The sequence below is a fragment of the Ursus maritimus genome, unplaced genomic scaffold (assembly GCF_017311325.1).
Source record: "Ursus maritimus isolate PB19 unplaced genomic scaffold, ASM1731132v1 scaffold_36, whole genome shotgun sequence".
NCBI lineage: Eukaryota > Metazoa > Chordata > Mammalia > Carnivora > Ursidae > Ursus > Ursus maritimus.
In genome coordinates this window covers 88789-107144 of record NW_024426230.1, presented here as the reverse complement: position 1 = coordinate 107144, position 18356 = coordinate 88789, and the positions used below count along the sequence as shown (strand labels likewise).

Sequence of the window (18356 nt, the reverse complement as noted above, 5' to 3'; positions counted from 1 at the left end):
TTGAATCTGAGCAGGTCTTCTGACTAGTTCGGCCAACAGGCTGTGGCAGAACTGATATTCTTTGAGTTTCAGAGCCTAGGCCTTAAGAGCCCTTGCTGCTTGCGGCTTCTGCTTCTACCTTCTTAGAGACCCAAGCCATCATAGGAGCCCATGTACCCTGAGAGAGAGGAAGAGAGAGAGGTCCTGGAGATTGAAAGACTTGAAAGAGAAAGGAGCCCAGAGGATGAAAAGACAATAAGGAAAGAGGCTCCAACATTCCAGCCACTCAGTTGAAGGGCCAGAAGTGAATGCATCCATCTTGGATCCTCCAGCCCAAATCAAAGCTGCCCAAGTGAGCTCAATCCTCACCACATGGAACATAGACAAGACATCTTATCTGAGGCTTGCCTAAACAATTCATGGAATCACATTAAACAATATATAATTGTTTAAGATACTAAGTTTTGGGGGCGCCTGGGTGGCTCAGTCATTAAGCATCTGCCTTCGGCTCAGGGCGTGATCCTGGAGTCCTGGGATCAAGCCCTGTATTGGGCTCCCTGCTCCTCTGCGAAGCCTGCTTCTTCCTCTCCCACTCCCCCTGCTTGTGTTCCCTCTCTCCCTGACTGTCTCTCTCTCTATCAAATAAATAAGTAAAATCTTAAAAAAAAAAAAAGATACTAAGTTTTGGAATGGTTTGTTGCATAACAATGGATTACTGAAACATTCACAATACTGACTAAATACTAAATGGATTTTTTCCTTTTTTTCTTACTCAATTTTTATTATATGATCAAAAGCAAAATGTCCACTGAGGTTAATCAATCTCTTATTAAATTAAACATTAGAGGGGTGCCTGGCTGGCTCAGTTGGAAGAGCATGCAACTCTTGATCTCAGGAATATGAGTTCGAGGCCCACGTTGGGAGTAGAGATTCGTTTTTAAAAATCTTAAAAAAAAAAAAGTTAGGGGGGCGCCTGGGTGGCTCAGTCGTTAAGCGTCTGCCTTCGGCTCAGGGCGTGATCCCAGCGTTCTGGGATTGAGTCCCACATCGGGCTCCTCCACTGGGAGCCTGCTTCTTCCTCTCCCACTCCCCTGCTTGTATTCCCTCTCTTGCTGGCTGTCTCTCTCTGTCAAATAAATAAATAAAATCTTAAAAAAAAAAAAGTTAAGGGCGCCTGGGTGGCTCAGTCAGTTGGGCATCTGGCTCTTGACTTTGGCTCAGGTCATGATCTCAGAGTCCTGGGATCGAGCCCAGCGTCAGGTTCCCTGGTCAGCCGGGAGTCTGCTTGTTTCCCTTGACCTCTGCCCCTCCCCGGGCTCATGCACGCTCTCTCTCTGTCTCTCTCTCAAATAAATAAATAAATAAACAAATAAATAAATAAATTTTTTAAAAAGTTAAACATTAGAAAAAAACAAGGAAAGGAAAAGTCAAAGTTGGGTCTAATTGAGAGTAATACTAGTGAAGTCTGTCTTGGGGGTTAGGAGACAGACACTCCTTGGTTTACGAACAAGTTCCAGGGATGGTAATCAGAGCCTCAGGAGTAGGAGTTTGTGAAAGATGAAAATGTGCCAGAAGAATGTAGGCCTTTTTCATGAGTAATACAGGTTGAAAACTCTGAGAAGCAGAAGCTGAGGCAGAATTAGGATTCCAAAAGTTTTAATGGGGAGTAACACCTATAAAAGGAAAAAAGGATTGAAAGCAGTTTGGGGCAGGAAGAACTGTCAGACTGTGAGGCAGACCTGACCATCTCTGCCAGCCTAATGGGGAATTCCAGAGCAAAAAATGCTCATTGGAGTCCCATGTTCCATGGAAATGGCTAAGCTCTTGTACCACTCACCATCTTGCTCAGTCTTTGGTCAGAGGCTGAAGAGTGGACGGGTTGAACGATGTCAGTGAGTCAGGCTTCTTGCAGCTAGGTAGCCAGTTCTTCCTTGACGGGGATCCTCTAAAGCAGTACGTCTCTGTATCTGCCAAAGGGGACTTGGCATATCTTACATACGTTCTTGAATGATAACTCCATAGTCCTTACGTTGTTGTATGGATTGTTAATATATTTGAGTGGTTATTATGAAAGCTGAGTTCAAGAGAATCATACACCGCCTCCCCTTCCCCATCTTTGCATTGTGTTATTTCCCTGTCTGGGAACCTGCAGGCCATTGTTGGCACCTATCGTTCTATTTACTGCCACTATATAAAAATGTTTATATTTTTCGGGGTGCCTGGGTGGCTCAGCTGTTGAGCGTCTGCCTTCGGCTCAGGTCATGATCCCAGGGTCCTGGGATTGAGCCCTGCATTGGGCTTCGAGGGGGAAGCCCGCTTCTCCCTCTCACACTCCCCTTGCTTGTATTCTCTCTCTCACTGTCTCTGTCAAATAAATAAATATTTTTTAAAAATTTTATATTTTTCATCATCCTAGACTGAGCTCCCATAGGGGCAGAAGTGTCTTCCTTACTTTTGGACCCACCCAACACTTGGTCTCTGAAACAAAATAAATCCTCAGAAATTACCCAAATGAATGAGCAAAGCTGCTTTATAATAGTGATGTTTTGCATCCATCCAGTTTGAACTGGATCCACTATATTTCTTTCATGTCAAGTGTTTTGCAAGCTTCGTTTATTTACATTCTCGTTCCAGCAAGTTGGGAGTTGATTCAACTTCCAAAAAGATGATCAAATGAAAAGTGATTGAGAGTGAGAAATTGGAGGCTGAGGGTGGGGACTGGAGGGGCTATAAGAAGGGAGAAAGTAAAGGTTCTAAGAGACAGAATAAATTAAAGGTGATGAGAGAAAAAAAATTAAAGCTGTCAGATAAGAGAGGTCAATGAAGAAAAAGCAGGACAGGAGAATAAAAAGAATAAAAAGGAGACAGAAGGGAAAATAAAGTAGAGCAATGAAGGAGGAGTGGGGGGGGTCAGGCACAGTGTGGACCTGCCCAAGGAAGCATCCACGAGTCGAAGGCCTACCGACAGCTGTTACCATAATGGGAACTGGCATATAAAGAGAGGGCAAGTCTACTTTAATTAATTAAATGGCATTACCCATGTCCAGTGGGGGTAGGAGAGGTAAATGGAATAGGATTGGTGACCTACCTCCTTTCACAGGCTGAAAGGAGAAAAAGATTTACAAAGCTTTGCTAGGAATTAAAGAGGCAGAAGCTGTTTCTTCCCCAATTGACTTCACAAGATTCCCATGTATTCCTGTTCACCAGGACCTTTTAAAGGGGACCTGTACTGCTCTGGTGGGGGCAACTAGGATCAAACGTGGTTTCTTTACCTTGAATTGAGCCAAGAATAGGTTTACTCACCTCCTCCTTTCTGTCTTCCGGCCCATCTCACATCAGGAGTCTTAAATGGTGTAGCAGGAAACAAGCACCATTCCTGATCACTGGTGGTGGTACTAAACTGGGATCCTTAACCCAAGTCTGCCACTAACTGGCCAAGTGACTTTGGGCAAATCATTTTACCAACTCCATCCATGTAGCACTAAGATTCAGTGATATTGTAATCTTACAAATGCAAAAAAAAAAAAAAAAAAAATTCTGGGGACTGTTCTCTAAAAAAAACAAGGTCTTAGAGTCAAATGTAAACCTCACCATGTTGTGAAGAGACAAGGTAAAAAAATGTGTGTTTCATTTCACACCCCCACTCCACATGTACTTCCTCTGTTAAGAATCTTCCTTTAAATTATCCCGTTGGTAAAAATTATTAGTGTTGAATTACTTTTTTTCCTGTTTATAACATCAGATCTCAAGGATCATAAAGATTAATTCATCTTGGTTCTACGGATTAACTGACGTCAGGTAGGCTAGCCTGGGTTTCAGGAAGACAAAGAAAGAGTTTCCAACCTCCAAACAAAACAAACAAACAAAAACCCCACAAAAGCCTGGTGGTGGAAAGTTCTAGGCAAAGAAAAAATCTAGACAATGACTGCACACAATGGACAAATCCTTTACTTTTTAAGAACATAAACTCCATTTCCACAGGGAAATTACATTCACTGGAGGTTGTTTCAGGACAAGGCTGAATAAATTAAATATTTCAACACCATATGTTCAGCTTTGGCAGGAGATGAAGGTGGGAAGGGAATCTCAATGTTAGGGAATGCCCATGTCACACCCCAGCTGGCTATTTAGTCATGAAATAAGGAAAAACACACAAATATTTGGTTAAAACACTTTTAATGAAAAGGGAAAGACACTAATATCTCCCTTGTCTGCTCTTCACATTTTACTATGTTAGGAAGCTCTGGAGCCTACACCTTTGAAGGAGAAACCATCATTCAAGTCAGTCAGTAGCAGAACTCTCACTCTCTCCTCCTCAGAACTCCTGTTCCAAATGATCCTATGTTAAGAGTAAATACTACATCTCATTACAAGACGGAGAGGCAGGGAGAACACCACCTAGAGCTCATCTCCCAAAGTCTGGGACTCCAAGACCCAGACAGTGGCAAAGACATAAGCCCTGGTCCATAGACAGGCAAAATGGGGAGGAAAGAGGCCTTGAGAAAGGAAGACAAGGAAAATCCAAGGGACCAGGGAACAAAGGAAGGAGTTATCTAAAACTAGAAGCACACTAGTGCTAGGACATCCCCTATGACCTGAGGTGCAGTGCTGCACGCCAAGTCACTAATAGTCCAAGAGAACATTCATGAGACTCATCCAGTCAAGAACCGGAAGTCCCCTCCCTCACACCATGCCCCTTTCTCAATCTCATAGGTTCCCTGCAAGCCCTATGCTTTAGTGACACTCTTCAACTCTCCATCATTACTCTTTCAACACCCCTCACCAATAAAGATATGAACTTCACATTTCCCAAAATATCCCACAGGAGACCTGTTGGCAAGACATCTGCTTGTTTCCTAACTTTGAGAGGCCACAATGAAGGAACAGAAGAAGCTGGAGGTATCTTGGCATATTGACCAGCCAACACCTTTGCCTGAATGGGCCTGAATGGGAGTTTACCAGGAAGAATGTCCTATATGCCCTTCATTTCCCCCTACCCCTTAGGGTCGAGCCACAAGATACAGATATTGTTGTGTCTTCATTGCTGGCACCTTCTGGAGCAGGGAAAACAAGGAATGTACAGTTTGCTACTTTTCTTCTATGATGGGCTTCTCAGGCACTGCCTTGGATGCAGGAGACCGAAATAGGAAGAGGGGGGCTCTCTTCTCCTTGGCCTCTCTGGATCCCATTGCCAGAGGCAAGTTCCCAGCCACAGTCCCCGGGCCAAACAGCACTGGTGGCGCCAGGCCTAAAGTGGTAGTGGAGGTGGAGCTGGAACTCCGGGGCTTGGTGGGCAGGTCACTTGAGAGGAAAGCTGTGTACTGGTTCCAGAAAGACAGGGGACCTACCCTCACCAGTTGTGCAGGAATGTCCTGGGATAGGAAGTCCTGCAGGCTGACCTGGTCACCAGATAGGAGTGGCACTGGGCCCTCCAGAGACAGCTGCCGGCCCCTTCGGGCTGGGCTGTAATTCCAAATGTGGGTGCTCAGGTGCACCTGCCAAAGGGAAAGGGAGAGGAAGAAAGGAGAGGGGAGAAGGGTCACCCCAGGGAAGCTGGAGAGGGTTCCCCTTGGGAAGGTGAAAGCTGTAGAGAATCTATTTTCCTCAGGTACAATGAGTGAAGAGGGAAGAAAAATTCATCAGGGGGCCATCCCCCTGTGAGCACAACTATCTCCAAGCTCAGGGACTAGAGAAAAGCCACTAGGGGTGTGTCACAGAAGGACTCAGAGAAAAAGACAAATAAGGGCTCATACATCTTGGAGGTCCTTCTACAGAGCTCTCGGTTTCTGCTCCCTGGGTCGAGGGGCTGCAGGTACAGAAAAACAAGCTCATGGGATCGTGGGGTCATCTTTTCGGGGAAAGGGGGAGAGCCCTGGGGAAGTGATGGAAGGTGAGCAACCTGGGACCAAGGAAAGAGCAGCAATATTCTGAGGGCCGTGGGGGGCAAAGGGTGGTACCTGGTGGTGAGCCAGCAGCATATGCTTCTTGAGGATAGCCCGCTCGAGAAAGCTCTGCCTGCAGAAAACACAAGTGAAGAGCGGCCCCTCCTTGGGGTGGGTCTTCTGATGCTCCTCCAGGGCCGCCTGGGTAGCAAAGGTCTGACCACACACCTCACAGGCCTTTCTGCTCCCGCTCTCGCCCGGCTCCTTTCTCAGGGCCTCCTGCAGGCTCAGCTCCTCCACCGAGGTGCTGCTGCTGCCTTCCCCTTCCCGCGGGAGAGCCGCCGTTGGGCTCAAGCTCCTCTCCGCTTTGCCCCCCTCTTCCATGCCTCCTGCGCCCTCAGCGCCCCCCTGCTCCATGGGCTGGGTGTGATCCAGGCTGTCGGGGGGCGGCGGCGGCGGCAGGGAAGGCTGTTGAAGCACTTTCTCGTTGCTCTCCACCTCCTTCCCCGCTGTGGCTGTCGCGGCCGCCCCCGCGGCCGCCCCGCTCCCCGCGTCCTCCTCTGGCCCCGACGCCTCTTCCGAGTCACCTCGCACGGATATGGCCTTCTCGCCTCCACTCTCTGAGCCTCTCCCCGCCAGGGAATCTTCATCAGTCACATCTTCCTCCTCGTCGTCGTCCTCGTCCTCCTCTTCGGACAGCTCCTCTTCCGGGGATGGCTGCTGGGACGGCTGCTGGGGGAAGCTCTGGGGCCCTGAGGCTGCGGACTGCTCTGAGCCGTTCTCCTGCGCAGCTCCGCCGCCTTCCGAGAGCGCGGCACCGCCGTTGGGGATCTGGCCCCCCAGGTGCATGCGCACGTGCTGCTGCAGAGTAACAGCATTGGTGAACTTCTTCTGGCAGATGGGGCAGGAGTTCTGAGCCCGGGCGGCTGGACTGGCCTTGTGGCCCACGAAGTGCGCACGCAGGTTGCCGCGGGTGGAGAAAGCTCTGCCACACACCTTGCATTTGAAGGGCCGCTCACCCCCATGTTGGCCGTAGTGCAGGCGCAGTGCGCGAGGACAGCTCAGCACCCGGAGGCAGATGACACACTGGTTAGGTCCCGATGAGGCGGAGGACGAGGCGGCAGGCGCCGAGGTGGTGGGGGCTCCTGAGGCCGTAGAGGCCACGGCCACAGCTCCTTGCCGGTCAATCTTCTCTACCAGCTGCTGCAGCTTTGAGGTCTCAGAGGGCGAGGCCCCCAAGGGCTCCAGCACGTAGGGGAAGGGGAAGCTACCTGCGGACTTAAAGTGGTTGGTAAGCAGCGCCCAGCTGGGGAGCGAAGTCACCAGCTTACTCAGCTGCATTCGGGTTGCTGTGCCACTTTCTGCCACCCCGGCGATGGCTGAACCCTCACTCCCCGGAGGGGTATTTTCATCAGCTTTGCTCTTCGGCTCCACTGCTTTCATGAGCACGAACTTATTGAAAGCAGGGAGCGCGGGAGCCGTGGCTGTGCCGGCACCGGTGGAGAGCAGCGTGAGGCTCTCTGTGGCACTAAGTGCTGTGGTGGAGGCCACCAGAGGCTTGCGGTCCACGCCACCACTGGGCATGGCCACCTCCTCCTCGGCCTTCTCTGGTGGCACTGACATGCCATAGGGCAGGCCGCTGCTGGTGATGACGTAGTCCAGGTGCTCCGGCACGGGGTGAGGGTTCATTTGCACGTGCGGGTACTTCTCACGATGCCGGTGAAAATGCACTTTGAGGTTGCCGCGCGTGGTGAAGCGGTTGCCGCACACATTACACTTGTAGGGCCTCTCGCCTGTGTGGGAACGCAGATGGATCTGCAGGGCACTGTCACTGCCAAACACTTTGGCACAGAAGCGGCACTTGTGCCGTCCGCCGGGCTTCTCCAAGGGACCCATCACTTCCCCATAGCCCAGCTCGCCACTTCCGTTCTTTGGCTTCAGGAGCCCCGGGGAGGCAGCAGCCTCAAGGCCTCGAGCTGCCCCAAGACACTGTGCTGCCAACAGTCCCGTGGTGCCTGGGAATGCCAGATGAGGTGAGGCCATCAGCTGATCTGTGCTGCCAGGCAGGGCTGGGGAGGGGGCAGGGGTGGGTTTGTGGCTTCGCCCAACCCCTCCAGCAGAAAAAGGGTGCTGGGACCCCAGCGGATGGTAAAGATGGAAGAAAGCCTGCTTGGGCGTTTCTGCCCCCGAGGAGGAGGAGGAGGAAGAGGAAGGTGCCAGCGTCTTGCCAGTCTGGACAGGCTTGATGGGGCTGAAGAGGGGAAGCAGGGGCTTGGTGGAGGAGGCAGTCCCCGTCCCAGGTAACTCTGAGGGACTGGCGGGGGTGCCCACCGTCTGGCCTAGGGAGCCAAGCAGCAGCACCTGGCGGCAGATTTGCTCAGTCATCTGCATCTGGTGGATCTGGCGCTGCTGCAGCACCCGAAGCTCTTCCAAGATCAGAGGGATGTTCAAGTGGCCACTGCCTACCCCTGGGGGTGGGGGTGGAGGAGGAGGAGGTGGGGGTGCAGGGGTCGATTCTGGAGGTAACGGGGTCGCTCCCAGCTTGGGACTAGCCAAGATCAGGCCCCCGCCTCCCCCAGCAGCGGTACCTGTGGCAGCGACCAGGAAGTGCCCGGCAGACTCCTCTACTCTCCTCTCCGGGCCCCAGGTGGGATCTGTGGGCACAGAGGACCCAGAATCCGGAGGGTTGCTGTGCTCTGCCTCCATGACCTGCGGGCTATTTTGGCCCTCCGTCCGGGGTTCAGAAGAGGTCGAAGAGTTGTTGGGGTTCTCCTGGCCCCCAATTATCACCATTACAGGGGGGTCAGTAGAACATGCATTCTGGTGGGCGAGGAATTCAGTTGGATCAGTGAATTGTGCGCAGCACTTGGCACAGACTTGGGGGTGGTCCTCCTCGCTAGCATCACCTAGGGAGAAGACAAGGAGAGAGTGTGGGTGGTGCGGTTGGGATGGGCATGCGAAGGCTCTAATTAACAACGAGCCCAGTAACCGCTTGTGGGGGCTGGGGAGATGAGCTCACCATCAGGCCACGCAGAAGGCTAGAGCTCAGTCTTGACCGGCCCGGACTCGAGAAACACCCCAGCGTAGGGGGGGTGGGGAGGGGCAGGCACGCTCAAGCTTCTGCCTTCCCCAGTCGCCCCCCAACCCCCAACCCCGGGCCACCAGGGGCGCAAGGAATGGGCGTGAGGAGTGGGTCCGAGGCAGAGAATCATGCATTTTATCCCGTCCGCCGAAAGTCCCTTACCCTGCGCGCGTCCTCTCCGCCCCCACCCCTGCCCCCGCAGGGCCCTACCGCACCTCCAAGCTCCGCCGGCTCCCCGCAGGGCCCCCCGAGACGAGAGCTCCTCCCGGTTTCGTGCGCCATGGTTGTGGGGGAGGTGGTGGGCCGGGTAGAGTGGGAGACAATAGGTATCTGGATTGGGGGAGGCGGCGGTGGCCGCCGGGGCTGCGGCAGCCTCTGCACCCAGCGGCCCAGACTGCGGAGATGGAGATCGGCGGCAGCGGCGGCGGGGGCAGGGAGCCGCGGAGGAGGGGGAGGGGAGCGAGGAGGCGCGGAGGAGGGGAGGAGCTGGAGCGAGAAAGCTGGGAGAGGGGAGATGGGGGAGGAGCTGTTTAGGAGCCGGGCGGGAGCGGGGAGTGGGAGGTGGGTGTGTGGGGCCGGAGCCGAGAGCCTAGCAGGTTTCCGGAGGCTCAGTGACAGGTGCTTGTGGGGCGTGGTGGGGGTCCACCTTCCCTTGCCCTCTGCCAGCTCCCCCCTTCTCCAGATGTCTTTGCCCAGACCTGCCCCCACCCGCCTCAGGCTCCAGGGGGCACAGTGGGAAACACAGCCCTGCTCAATAGAGCAAAGCGATAGGCTTCTCCTGTTTTTCTTTGGATAAAGGATCCACTGAGCCTGGAAAACGTGGACTCCAGAGGGGGTGGTCTGATCTCAGAGGTCTGGGGGCCAGAGCGGGAGAGGGAGCCCAGGACATCCATCCCTCATCAAAACACGAACCCCCAAATACCCCAAGTTTTGTCCAGTCTTCCTCACCTTTACTCCCACCCTACCCCATCCCTCTCCACAAAAGAAGTTTCTCAGGGTTGGGAGGCTGCAAGGTAGAATTTCCACGGACGTCATTTCAGGACCCCTCTCTGCAGAACAGAGCCCCTTTACTCTCCGTCTTCCCTCCCGCAGAATAGCCGACGTTAAGTTACCCCCCAGATCACCCGGCCCACACCTGATTTATGGAGTTTGTGCTTATTCAAGGAGCCATCTCCTGTTTAGTACTCTCTCCCCTGCCCGTCTTCTTCCTCCATTGCCCTTCTCTTGCAACACACTGCACGCTGTCACTATTAAGGACTGTTGCCATTGGGGAGATGCTGGCCTGCGGGGGGCCTACAGAGGCCCACCTAGCTCTAACCTGGGGGGAGGGGAATTCCTGAAACAATGGGAAAAATGCAGTGGGAGCTACCAGACAGCCTCTCTGTGCAGAAAGCCCTTTCAGCCCCAATCTGGTTTGAATGCTTAGAAATGACTTAACACCAGCTCACCGCCACAGAGGCCACCTCCTCTTCAGAGAAAATAAGTAGGGGTGAGATGTCTCTTAGACCAGATACTCTGCATTCCCTTTCTACCTTGAAATGTGTCTTCATAGGTTTTCCACTTCCTGAAGGAGTTTATCTTACTTAAAGGGAGTGACCCCCAAGTCACTTAGTTTTGTGGTTTGCCTGGGCCTCAGTAAACCCACCTTGTGGTAACCCCAGTTCTTATCCTTGCCTGACTGGTAAATTGAGGCACAGTGGTCAATCAGGCAACCATTTTCCTTTTTGTAAAGTGGTAATATTTTAGCTGTGTTATCTTTTTCAGAGAAATACTGTGGTGACAAAAACTTGAAAGACTCTTGACAAATCACATTAATATGAATATATGGGACTTTAAATATTATGGATTAGAGAATTGACATTGTCAATGGCAAAACACTCAAAATAAACTAAAATACACATATACTAAAATTAGATCAGTGTTTCATGTTGCTTATTAACCTTATTAATTTCTGAGGCAAGTCATTGATTAATATCACTGGCATATGCCAACATTAAGGAGTCTTTTTTGGATGGAAATGAAACTACCTAATACTGGCAACAACCACTTCACTATTCAACGCACATTTTTGCCATCTTTTTAAAATGAGAACATTTTACTGAATTATGTTTGGAAACTTCAGGTAATCATGAGGATCTTAACGTTATGAATGATGGCTCTGAAACTGATGAGCTCCCTGCTTTCAGGCCTGACCCTTACAAAGAGGGAGAGGGGGATCTATTTCAGTTGTGGAAGGTCACGGGTTGCTGCAGTATTGTTTATTTTTACACGTACGGAAACAAGTTTGGCGAGGTGAAGTGACTTTTCCAAGTTCACACAGTAATTCAGTGAGGCGCACATTCGGAATTTTGACTCCTATCCAGTCCTTTCTCAAGCATGTCAACGTCGTATGGCTTCTCTAATGCTAGAGAAAGGGCCCTGTGTAGCTCCTACCTGCCGGTGCTCTCTGGCCTCAGCAAAGAACAGGGAATCAGATGGAGGCTTTCTACAGAGCATTTGTTAATTAGCATTGAACATTTGATATCAAGTTGCTGTTTTGTCAAGTCTTCCGACAAGAAAAGAAGTCCTTTTCTTTTCATCTTCTCCTGGGAAACACTGTCCCCTTTCTTGCTCTTTAATGAAACTTGCTTTCTGATGCGTAATTCGATCCGCACTCTTCTTTAAGGTAAATTTAGTCCCTGCTGAAAGGTGACGGATCAACAGCCACCTGTAAGAGGAACCCTCTCTTTCTCAGCACTGTGCCCTCACTGCCTAACCTGAAAAGGGGGGCAGGATTCTTAGGCAGATGCGAATGAAGTCATAAACACAGGAATAAACTGAGCTGGTAATGGTGTCCCTAGATAACAGATAAGGTGAGGTAAGCTGTCCTGGGTCGCACACAAAGTCTGGGATGGACGGTGCGGACTAAGAGCTGGACATGCTTGTTTAAATTTATAAAAAGCCCAAATGACAAGGAAAAAGGAAACTCTAAACTGCTGCTCTAGGCTTGGGAGAGAATGGCGAGGAAGAGCAAAGAGAAACGTACGTACGTAGGGAGCACACAGCAGGAGCATAGAGTTGAACAAGTGGTGGTTCTCAAACTTTGCTGCCCATCAAAATTACTGGCAGAGCTTTTAAAGATCCTGAAATCCAGGCCACACCCTAGATCAATGAATTTGGAATCCCTGAGGGTGGCATCCAGGTCTCAGTATGTTTATAAAATTCTTCAGGTGATCCCAATGTCCAGCCAAGGATGAGAACCACAGTAGCTTTCGGGCGACTGCTCTTCCCAGCAAACCTTCTATATCCTGCTGCTCACCAATCTTACCTGCCCTCAACCTGGCCAAAATGAAGACAGTGGCAAAACCAGCTGCTCAATGCCAGATCTTCCTGTCAGGCAGGAAGGAGGAGAGAGGTCTTCTCTGTCCAGAGCCACAGGCTAGCTCTCTTGTATCCAGCTTCCATGGGCAGATTTTTTTTTTTTTTTTGGAAAGGAGATGGAAGGTTATTAAATGCACCACAAGGGAGCGGCGGTCAGGACGGCAAAGGACAGACTGTCTGCCAGAATTTGATATGATTTACACCTGACTGTGAATTTAAGCAACTGTATCGCCTTTCCCAGGTTACACGCATCTTGAGCCATATTTCTAATTTTAAGATAAAGTCTTGTTCTACGCAGAGTTCAAGCATCGTCCAGCTATTAAAGAAACAAAGAACACTATGTAAGCACCTGCCTAAACTTACTGTTAGCGTCGGCCCAACACTAATAGTTTCCATAATTAGGGAACGATCCTGTAACTGCTGCTATAGACGACTTCGATGACTTTTTTTTTCCGTCAGAGAAAGAGAGAGAGCGTGCACACAAACATGGGAGAGCGCAGGCAGAGGGAGAAACAGGCTCCCCTCCGAGCAAGGAGCCTGATGCAGGACTCGATCCCGGGACCGCGGGATCATGACCTGAGCTGAAGGCAGACGCTTAGCCAACTGAGCCACCCAGGCGTCCCAACCATAGGCTACTCCTAAGGGAGAATGCCCCATCTTCTCTGCATCACTCCTCTCTCCTAAATACATACACATACTCACTCCTTTGCTACCCACACCTAGTGATGCAGCATCGTAAGCAAACAGGTGTGCTGAGGTATGCGTACATGGGCGCTAAGTGAGAAAAATATATTTGTTGCCAGAACAGGAATATTATAGATCAAACACCATAAAGGTTTTTAAAGAGACACTTTTCCTGACATGGAAGGACTCAGCATTTAGCAAAGAATTCATACCTTTTGTTGCTGGAAGGGACTTCAGAGAGCTGACCCTCTGAGCACAGGGAGATTGAGATTGCCAGCTCTGAGGCAAACAGGCCTGAGTTCTCATCCCAGAACTTTCTAATCTTTGTGATCTTGGGAAAGTTTCTCTATTTCTCTTAGGCTTGGATTTCTTTCTAAAATGGGGGTATAGCCTCAAAAGGGAATGAAAATCTTAGACACGGTCTAACACGGAGGAACCCCGAAAACATGCTAAGCGAAACAAACCAGACACAAGAGGACAAAGAGTGTATGATTCCTTTATATGAGGTACGTGGAATTGGTAAATTCATAGTGACAGGAAATAGAATGGTGATGGCTAGGGACTGCAGAGAGAGGGGGATGGGGAGTTATTGTTTAATGGGCATAGGGTTGCAGTTTTGCAGGATGAAAGTTCTGGAGATGGATGTTGGTAATGGTTGCATAAAACTGTGAATATACTTAACATCACTGAGTTATATGCTTTAAGATGGTTAAAATGGTAAATTTTGTTATGTATGTTTTACTACACATTCAAAAAAAAATTTAACGGGGGGATGCCTGGGTGACTCGGTTAAGCGTCTGCCTTCAGCTCAGGTCATGATCCCAGGGTCCTGGGATCGAGCCCCGTATTGGGTTCCCTGCTCAACGGGGAGTCTGCTTCTCTGCCGCTCCCCTACTTGTGAGCTCTTGTTCTCTGTCTCTCTCTGACAAATAAATAAATAAAATCTTCAAAAAAAAATTTAATGGAGGAAAAACTATTGTGGAGTTGGGAGGAATAAACAAGAGGAAATACATACAGGGCCTAGCATAGTACCTGACAGTAAATATGCTCCACAAATATTAGCAAGGGTGTATTATTTAAAGGCCAAATGCTGGGGCGCCTGGGTGGCTCAGTTGGTTAAGTGTCTGACGTGGGCTCCGGTCATGATCTCAGGGTCCTGGGATCAAGCCCTGCCTTGGGCTCCTGGTTCACTGGGGAGTCTGCTTCTCCTTCTCCCTGTGCCCCTCACCCTACTCATGCTCTTTCTCTCAAATAAATAAATAAATAACATCTTTAAAAATAAAAAAATAGGGGTGCCTGGGTGGCTCAGGTCGTGATCCCCAGGTCCTGGGATCGAGCCCCACATCGAGCTCTCTGCTCAGTGGGGAGACTTCTCCCCCTCCTTCTGCCTGCCGCTTCCCCTGCTTGTGCTCTCTCTCTCCCTGTCAAATGAATGAATACAATCTTCAATAAATAAATAAATAAATAAATAAATAAATGCCAAACACTGAAACCCTGGAAGAACGGACCCGCCCAAGGTCACCTAGCTTCAAGGCCCAAGCTGGATTAAAAACCAGGTTTTCTGCTTCCTGATCCAGTGCTCTATACTGCACCCTACCCGAGTTACTTCATTTACGCAGAGTTGTTTTCTTTTTGACCCAGGGGTACCTAGGGCTGAAAGGCTTGGGCTCAATACCCTGAGGGGTTTGCTTTCTACTTGCAGATATAAAGAGAACAGAGCCCTCAAACTCTCTTTTTTGTCTTCCTTCTCCTTTTGCTGCTCTTGATGTCTGCCAACTTCCATTTCTCTCTCTGGATCTGTTTGGCTGTTGTCCTGGTCTCTCCTTCTCACTAAATATCTGCGTTTCTGATCATTTGCTTTATTTCGCAGATGTACTAGTTTACATTTTCCCTACTCACATCCCTTATGTTCTCTAATCCAGATTTCCAGACTCTGCAGGGGAGAGAGGAAATTTTTTTTTTCTCTCCAGAGTTTTTAAGTAAATAGACTCTTTCCTTCTCATCACGTATGTGCAATATCTGGTCTGTTAGGCTTTTGGTGTTCTGGTCAGGGAAGATGAACAAAAACAGGGCTAGAACACAGGTTTTTCACACTGTTTCTTGGCGACATCTTAGGTCACTGCAGAGATGATGCTTTTAAAATGTGTGACAAAGGCTCAGCATTTGCTTGTCACATATGGTAAACATTGCTTAAAAGAAGGCAAGGACTCCTGAAAACCTTGGTGGCACCCTCGCCTGCTAAATGAATGTCTGCTGATCTTCCTGAGGATGCCCATAGTTTCACAGGGACACCAGAGGACGTACATAGATCCCCTCCCCCCCACCTAATTTGGGTGCATGCAGAACAAGAAAATGTCTTCTGGGGCAGAAGGAAAAGTCAGGAGTCTGAAGATCACAGAAGCAAATAAGAGCTCTACCAGTATAAAAGGAGGGAGTGGGAAATCTATTGATCTTGTAAGAGCAGGAAGGAATTTTAGATTTGATCACATCCAGCCACCTCATCTCCAGATGTGACCCACTGACACTCTGGGTCATGCAGGTAGCCCAGGATCTCTCACTCTTTTATGGCTCAAAGGCAAAATTCCAGGTGAAATTTGTTGCCGCCATCGGATTGGAGCCCGCACTGTTTCTACGGGGCTGACTCTGTAGCAGCATCTGTGCACCCCGGAGTGTTCACGACCCCAAGTGGAAACACAGCTCTGGGGCTAAGGAATCCACTCAGGGCAGTGGTGAAAGATTTCTTTTGACTCCCTCACAGGCTCTTCATCTGCAGTGGTATGGGGAGGTGTGGGGGGAGAAGAGGAGAGGTGGTTTTTGGGGGGGGCGGGGGAGGCTGGGGGAGGCTGGGGTGTTTCATATTGCTCCACAATCCAGCCAGCAGGGGAGCAGGACTGTGAGGCAACTCGGAGGCTCCACGGGAAGTCTCCTGTAGAGCCTGAGGAGGAAACATCCGGCCTGCAGCAGCATTAAGGAGGGTGAATGTGTCCCAGGAGGGAAGGATGCCACCACCCAAACCTCTAAATATGGGCACAGTGGGATCCCAGCAAGGCAGTGACTTGAGGAGAATGGGTTCTATCCAAAACACAATATGTCTGTTAAGGCTGTTCCATAGCACACAGAGCACTGATTTAATCGCAGGTCTTTTTTTTTTTTTTTTTTTTTTACAACAGGTGGAAAGGTCAATTTAATCCGTAACTTCACTTTAGTCACTACAATACATTATCCTAGAGTTTTTCGTGGCACACATGTCCCAGAGAAATACTGAAGTTTGCCAAGAGGTTCCTGAGCTTTGGTCCTATTTCAACCCTTGCAGGAAAGTGCCACTGTCCTCACATATAATAACGGTGCTCACACGTATTAAGCACTTATTTCTGCTAGGGACTATACCATACCACATATATTGAGCACTTATTATGCTATTTATTTTGCCAAATGCTTTACGTGAATTAACTCATTCCGATTCTCACAATAAGTTAAGGCGGTAGTTAGTGTTTTAAAGATGAGGCAGCGGCACGGAGAGGCACAGCAATCCAAGGCTGCCCAGCTAACCGAGCAGTGGAACCAGCATCTGAATCCTGAAAGTCTGGCTTCAGAACCTTCTTACTACCACACGACACTATCGGGCGAATCGACTGTTTGCTAAATAGTTTATCCCTGTGGCAGGACTTCCAGACTTGCACAGCGTGAATGTATATGGCCATAGCAGTATGTCCAAAACTTGCCTGATCCTAGAACTACCTAAACCCTTGCAAAGATACAGAGTGTCAGCCTCCAGGCCGGACCCACAATCAAGCAAGCGTGAAAACCCCTGATTTAGTAGAGTGAGCATCACCAGCCCTGAGCATCAGGAAACCTAGGTTTGGGTCCTGACAGTACCTCTAAGTGTTTCTGAGACTTTGGGCAATGTCACTTTTCAGTACCCTTCTTGCTCCACTACCCACCTCATCCTGGACTGTTCTATGAATACATGAAATATCCCCCCCTTTTCATAGAGAAAATCTGTTACTTTATTCTTTTAAGTTTATTTAATTTTTTTTCGTAATCTCTACACCCACTGAGGGACTCAAACTCACGACCTCAAGAGCAAGTGTTGCATGCTCTTCAGACTGAGCCAGCCAGGGGCCCCATTAATCTGTTACTTTAAAAACAGATGCAAGTATGTTGACTCATACTTTTTTTGTCCTCTCTTTTTTTTAGCTTGGCCTCCCTTGAAGCGCAAACCTAAGTCCCTCATCCAGCCCTCTCCTCTGGTCTCCACCCCAGGTGACACAGACCCACACCCCAAACCAGGCCGCATCTGACCGACATTAGCTCTCTCCCTCTGGGAGCTCTGATCTGTTCTCAGCTCAGTCCCACAATGAGAAACTTTTTTCTCCTCTCCCTCAGGGGAACCTTCACGTTTATCCAATTCATTCTCTTGCAACCCAACTCTCCAGAAAGAAAAGGGGGGAAAATCCCACCCCTAAGAGCCGGCCTCCAGGTCTGAGGAGGTTACTTAGCAACGGCACAAAGACCAGTGAGCAAAGGGGGACCTGAGGAGAAAACTCTAGGGTGGGGAGACAGAGCCAGTTTGAAAACTCCATTTCATCCGGAGAAAAACAAGGAAAACACAAACAGAATCCATCCTGAGAAAAGCCAAGCGGGGGCTTCTCCCCAGCACAGGTCAACGCCGTACTCCTCCCTGCATCCAGCTCCTTCACACCCCCACTGACCAAATCCTCCCCTGGCTTCACCCGTGGCCAGGGTGCCCTCCCTTGCCCTGGCCTGACCCACACGGGCTGGGACTCAGGGCTCCCGCACCCCTCCCCAGGCACCCACCGTTCTCAGACGCGCTGGGACCTTCGCAGTCCGAGATTAACTGTTGGGGTTTCCGCTGCTTTCGCCGAGACATTCCCGGGTGGAGGTGGGGTAGGGAGGGGCAAAGCTCACTGAGTCCTAACCGGGGTGACCTGGTCTGGTCTCTCCTTGGGTCTGAAGCCCACGGATGCCTCTCCCCCAGTGCTAATCACTGTGAAGCAGAGACGTTCCCCCTTCCCAGAGACAGACAGACAGACTGGCCCGGGCTCTCTCGGATTCTCTGTCCCTGACTCTCTCTCTCTCTTTCTCTCTCAATCTCTGCAAGTCTTTAAAGGGGAGACGCCCCCTTTTTTTTCTTCAGCTTCTTCCCTACGCTTCTGCAGCTCCCATTGTAAAAGCAAAAATCCTAATCTTTCCGCACACTCTTTTCTTTTGTACTGCAGAGGGGAAGGATTTAACCCTCTCCTCACTGCCAGGGCTCCGGCCTCTCCCTGTGCTGTCTGTTCAGAAAACGTCCCTGCTTGTTTCTCGAACTCTTCATCCAAGGTCCTCACAGTGCTTTGTGGTTCTCT

General features: G+C 50.0%; 1 protein-coding gene across 4 annotated transcripts; it reads right to left on the bottom strand.

Moving 5' to 3' along the window:
- Positions 1–2629: 2629 nt before the first annotated feature.
- On the bottom strand, positions 2630–18356 carry SALL2 (spalt like transcription factor 2). Of its 4 annotated transcripts, none has more exons than XM_040620674.1 (4): positions 17806–18356; positions 8453–8767; positions 5938–8050; positions 2630–5307 (listed from the first exon to the last, which is right to left on the bottom strand). In XM_040620674.1, exons 1-4 carry the CDS (start codon positions 17876–17878, stop codon positions 5067–5069), a joined length of 2742 nt encoding a protein of 913 aa, XP_040476608.1. In that variant the 5' UTR covers positions 17879–18356; the 3' UTR covers positions 2630–5066. The 4 variants fall into 4 exon arrangements, with proteins under 4 accessions (XP_040476608.1, XP_040476609.1, XP_008709358.2 ...); XM_040620675.1 differs by lacking the exon at positions 17806–18356 and adding an exon at positions 9159–9225; XM_008711136.2 differs by having other exon boundaries at positions 5203–8767.

Coding starts and splice junctions, on each gene's coding strand:
- SALL2 (XM_008711136.2), bottom strand. CDS start 17,878: ATGTCTCGGCGAAAGCAGCGGAAACCCCAACAGTTAATCTCGGACTGC. Junction 8,768..17,805: donor TCCCAGCGCGTCTGAGAACG/GTGGGTGCCTGG, acceptor TCTTCTCCCTAG/GTGATGCTAGCGAGGAGGAC.